At 40.4% G+C, this 5,810-nt stretch overlaps 1 protein-coding gene across 1 annotated transcript in view; it reads left to right on the plus strand.

Annotated features, from left to right (window-relative positions):
* The window catches only part of pdzrn3b (PDZ domain containing RING finger 3b), a 26,385-nt gene that overhangs the window by 5,697 nt on the left and 14,878 nt on the right, over window positions 1–5,810 (plus strand). The window contains exon 2 of the mRNA XM_007547090.2: window positions 2,226–2,313. Coding sequence (XP_007547152.1) covers window positions 2,226–2,313 — 88 coding nt within the window. The remainder of the gene's footprint in view (window positions 1–2,225; window positions 2,314–5,810) is intronic.

Genomic DNA, 5,810 nt, shown 5'->3' on the forward strand with positions numbered 1-5,810 from the left:
CACACACGCAGCGGCACGCGCCGACCCCGCCGCATGCGCAGTGCCTCGTGCACCTCTGGATCTTTTGTAACTCGGTGCGGATCACGCGCGCCGCTCTCCCAGGCGGCTCCAATGTAAAGCTTAACTATAAACGCCATACCGCTGTCTTGGCTCAAAACAGCGACTATAGAGAGAAAAAATGAGATGTAAGCTCGGGGACTGGGCTGATACAGTTTATAATCAGTCTACAGTTAACTCGTACTTTGTGAATAATATTAGAGTTGCTACCTGTAACTATCCTGGCTCCCTGGCTGGGGTGCCAGTTTTGGCGGGTCTGAATCGCTGCCAACAAAAAACTCCGCTTCATCTCCAAGACGACGAACAAAATATGGGTCCAGTTTTTGCCGTTTCCTTGCTCTCTTTTTTCCATCCTTCTCACTTTGCCGCTCCATGGAGCTCCACTCCTGTTAACTTAGTCGTAAAAATGTCCTAACAAGTTTGCCATCTGTTGCCAAGAGACTGATAATGACATTGGTGGACGGCTGGTGACAAGTTTTACCCAGAATACCTTTGGAGACGATAAGGACGATCCTCTTGTAATTTTGCTAGTGAAATGTAAGAGTAAAGATAATGCCAGTCATGTAGCATAACATTTTATTCAATATTTTACACCGACAATGTCACTAAAATCAGTCGGTCTTGTGAAGCTTTAAGCAATCATGAGTCAACAATGCCTGGGGCAGCCTACTATATAATTCACTGGGGCAGGGATGTTTATAGTTGAATGTACATTAAACTTATTAGGAGAGAGCTCACCTTTAAAGTACGCGAGTGGAAAAATCGGGCGATTTCACAACTGAGGGGAAATTATTGTGGGGGACAAATACGGGTCCTTCCAATATTTTTGGGGACACATCCCTCCCTCAACCCCGTTCCTACGCCTATGGTTCTAACAATGGCGGGAGTAGACCTAAAAATGTATTAATTTTTTCTTAGATGTATGGCAAATTTATTTAGTTCTTTGTTTCTTTTGCCTTTTCATATTGATATTGTTTAAATACATAGGTTTCTTTTATGATTTCTTTTGGGGGGAACAATTCTAGACTTCCCCCTTGTCCCCTTGTATTTCCCTCCATTCCTGGAGGGTTGCTTTGACTCATTAATGCATGTTTGAGAAAACCTTGAATCTCCCATGGCAACCTTATTGCCTGCTCATACAAAGCTCCGCCTTGGCGCTTTAGTCCCCAGGTAGCGCTTCACATAGAACCACTCCACCACTCAGCTCCTCCAGACTAGTGGCAGCAGAAATGAGCAAACACCTGGTGGAACTGGGCGTCTGCTGAGCAAATACCAATGCTCCTAAGAACAGTTGTAAAAGGCATCACGAACATTGTTGTGATGCTGAAGTATATAGCATTTTCATAGCAACTGAAGGAGACAGTTGCTGTATTGCGCTGGAAAACACATAACAGCCCCCCACTCCTCCTCCCTTTAATTTGCAGGGTAGCATAAAGTTAGGCTCTGAAGCAATGAAAGGCCTGAGTCCATTATTACACTCTTCCAACGTGATGATGCATCAGTACAGACAGATGCAGTGATATGCCTACTGTACAAGCCTGTGGCTTCAGTGGTTGCTGCGGTTGATCAGGTCTAGATTCAGCAACATTATGAGCCCAAAGAATGAGGTAATCTGATTTTTGGATTTGCTCTCTTCACACCCCGTGAATGATTGCTTGTCTTGTCTCTGGAGAAAGCTGTGATAACAAAGAGCAAGCAAGCGTCACAGTCTGAGGGAAAATGTTCTTGCCAATCACCAGAGATGATGGCAGCTCCTGGGCACATTTAAACAACAGTTCTGCTCTTTTATAATTGCATATTCGCAAGCTGCTGCTCCTCTTTCTGTGTGTATGGGAGACTTCACAGCTCCAACACCATGAGTACACATGCACCGTGACAGCAGGAATGTGGCCTCTAATGAATAATAGTGGTTTCTTTTAATTTTAGTCAAATGAATAATGTGACATGCTAATTTGCGATTAGCCTCTGGGTGTAGCTTATCTGATTTTAGACTGATTTCCTTCCTATTGCATTCCCTCTTCATGTCATTTTATTTTTAGACCCTGGGGTAAAATTAAATCCAAACACATTAAAGGGTTTCTGAGTTTTGGGCTCCGTTATAAACTCTGTCCCTAATTTATTTTTCACTCTTTTTGGATTTATCTCACACACACTCTTTCTTCTCCAAGGTCTCCACCAGAGCACACATATTTTGACCCCAACGATTTCCTGGAGGGCATCCAACAGGAGATGGAGCGCGAGGGACTTGAATACGAGGTAAAACTTAATCTCTCTTCTGTTTTATCAGTAACACGAGAGCAGAGATAGACCTGAGATGAAATAATCCAGCTGAGTTGCCTTTTTTAGTGACGACCATGTCCTGGTGCGGCCATTGTTAGCTATCAATGACAAGACTGGAGAAGCAGTTTTTTTTAAACTCCTCCTAACCCCCTAACCCTACCCACAGCACTGACATCATTACTTATTAGCAACGGGAACCTGACTTCATGCAGAAAAGAAATGGCTTGTCAGATAATATGCTGTCCTCACAATGTGTGTGTTACAAAGCTAACAAACCTAGCGATACAGCTAGCCAGACAGCTAGCTAACACTTGAAGTGGAAATAATCCAGTCCTCGACTGTTTTGTGGTTTTATTCACAACTCTATTTCATTTCGTTTTGTAAAGCCGTAATAAATTATGAGGGAAACTATTTATTAATTACACATAAAATACAAAAGGTGACTAGACCTCAACCAATAATAGCGTAGATGCTTTTTAAGGATGTACCTTGTAAAATTAGCTGAAGCTCATAGAAAAGCACATAGAAATAATTAGTTTAACAAAATTACTACATAATATTCAAATAATTATTGATAACATGAACCTATGTCCATGGAAAAATTTATTTAAAGGTCAGCCAGTAACACCATGCTTTCAGCCTGACCAGTTTAGACCAAATTATAAGGTCAAACTTGTTGAATGATGTCCACCAGGTGGCAGCAAAGCTCTGTTGTACAACTTTTTTTTTTAAACATATATTTATTGACTTTTACAAGAGAACAAGAAACATACATATACTCACTTACAAATATTTAAAATATAGACCCAGACAAAACAAAAACCAAAAGGACATACACACAGGGGAGGAGAAAAAATAAATAAAATAAAATAAGTTTGCAGCAGACCCTCAATAGACCAACCAGCATAAACATCAGTTTGTCTTACCATATGACCTTATAACAAATCCTTTTTCCACCCATCGAGTTGGATATCATTTTGACCCAGTCAAGTGTAAAAGACAGACCAGATTTCCCAAAATTTATCAAGCTTGTTCTTAGTAAAATAGCTGATTTTCTCAAGTGTAAAGTAAAACGTCATTTGAGTAAGCCATTATGAAATTCCACATAATGTCTCTTTTTTCCATGAGGATGCAATACAACGTTTAGCTTCCAAAAAGGAGACATTAAGTAAGGATCTCAAGTTGTTTGGGATAGCACAGTCCTCAGGATAAATATTTGAGATGCACATTTTAGGATTTAAAGGAACCTTTTTAATCATCTGACTAATCACAATCAATACATCCTTCCAAAAAGCTAACACTCTAGGACACGCCCACATACAATGAAATAAAGAACCTTTTTGGGAAGTACATTTAATGCAAGTGTCAGGAATATTAGGGTTAAAGTGATGCAATTTAACTGGAGTGATGTATTACCTAGTCAGTGATGTATTGCAGTAATTTGTAATTTGCGTTGGCAGATTGTGTATGAGTCGAAGTGCAGGCTTCTGACCACTTCTCACGCGACATGTTTTCTCCCAAATCTGTTCCCCATGTTTTTAAAATGTTGGCCAAAAATTCTTTACATTTGTCAACAAACAAGGAATAAAGAAGAAACACCTGTCACCTATCATATAGGTCAGTGGTCACCAACCTTTTTATTACCGCGGACCGGTCAAGACTTAGCAATTTTGCCGCGGCCCGGAGGGGGCGAGGTGACCGTAAGATAAGGCTTCTGCATGTTGGTGTGTTCCCAGCCCGCTAAAGCCTTGTTTTACTTATTTATTTATTTTTTTTTATTTATTTTTTTTTTTTTTTTGCCCCGATTTTTCCTTTACGACAATCTTACAGCGTCCTGCGGGGTGTTACGCGGTGGGGTGTTGAATATGCCCGATATAACATCAGGCATATTCAACATTGTCTTGGCCTGATTACCGCAGCTTGTGGGGTTTTGCCTGACTGGGAGCGAGAACGTAACCTGTTGAATGTGACAGGTAACCAATCAGAAAGCGCAGTGACGTAAGAACGTAGGGGAATCCCAAACAGCTGACATGGCGCAACTGAGAGTCCGGTGGATATCGGAGATATGTGGAAATGTTTATTATTATATGTAAAGGTCATTATTATATATGTTTATTATATGTGGTTATGTTTATTCAGTTAAAAATGTTAACTACAAAAAAACATAACTCACCTCCAAATCATAGTGCAGCAAATAGAGCGGCTGCTCCCGCCGTCTTTTATCCAAAGCCTTTTATTTTTGTTAAGTCTTTTATCGCTTAAAATGAGTCCACAAACTATCACTATTGCTTCCACAGGACGAAAAGTGGGATTTTTAACCCTGTATTCTGACGCGAATGCAGCTCGTGAGCGACAGATATCGACAGCAATCGACAGTTTTGCATTTTCACTCACGGGAGTCGAATTCTGTCGATTGCGGAATCCCAGGAGGGGGGAGTGTAGGTGCGCGGGAGCGGGCGGGCGGCTGGCCAGTAATGTTAATAGTAAATAATAAAGACTTTGTGGTATTCTGATTTAGTAATGTAATTATATTGGTTGTGTTACCACCCCCACGCCACTAGAGGCAGTAGCAGGCCCGAAAAGATGCGACTAAGGAGCAGATTTAGAAGTACACCGAAAGCTACAGAATTTGCTAAAAACTGTGAGCTGCCATGAAGTAAATAAAAGAGAGAAGTTCAAATACATTCTGAGAGTGAAATTCCTTCCTGAAGGTGAAAATATATCACAGATATCAAAAGAAAATAAAAACAGAAGTATAGGACATAGCGCCCCCTTCACTTTCGGATTGCAATGGCCCCATTACCAAACAAGGAAAGAGACTGACAGTGGTCTGTCCCCGCCCCTTTCTGTTTGCTGCAGCGAGGTCCTTCTAGGCGGGAGGTATTGACCATAGACATAATATAAGGATGAGATTATACATGAGATTATTATGAGGATAAGATTATAGCATAATCTTATATTATGTCTATGGTATTGACGACTCTACTTAGCATACGAATAGCCTAGCATATGCAAAGGCGCTTCAGCAGACCCACGTGGATCCTCAGTCATTGGATGAAAAACAATGACATCACAGTTCATCATTGACATGTGATTGGTTGGTTGATGTGTGCCCATTGGACAGTACGTAAGTCTTTATAAATAAACCCCACCCCAATCATTATTTGTAACGCTGTATTTAAAAAAATCTATATAAAAAATAAATGCTGTATTAAAATATATTCATTTGATATTGCTTATATACAACATGTTCATATATGAGGAACATAAATGAGGCACATAAGTTTTTTTCTTTATTTCATTTTATTTATTTTGTTATAATGCAGTATAGCAAGGCAGAGTGTGGTAAGCAGTAGAGATCGAAAACATGGCGGACGGATATCAGGACGGACCCATGAAGCAGGTATGTACAGTCACTGCGTTGATTCCCGATTGTACAATGGCTGGGTGAGAATAATTTTAACTTATTTACT

This window comes from Poecilia formosa, unplaced genomic scaffold, assembly GCF_000485575.1.
Source record: "Poecilia formosa unplaced genomic scaffold, Poecilia_formosa-5.1.2 Scaffold18, whole genome shotgun sequence".
In the NCBI taxonomy this organism is placed as follows: domain Eukaryota; kingdom Metazoa; phylum Chordata; class Actinopteri; order Cyprinodontiformes; family Poeciliidae; genus Poecilia; species Poecilia formosa.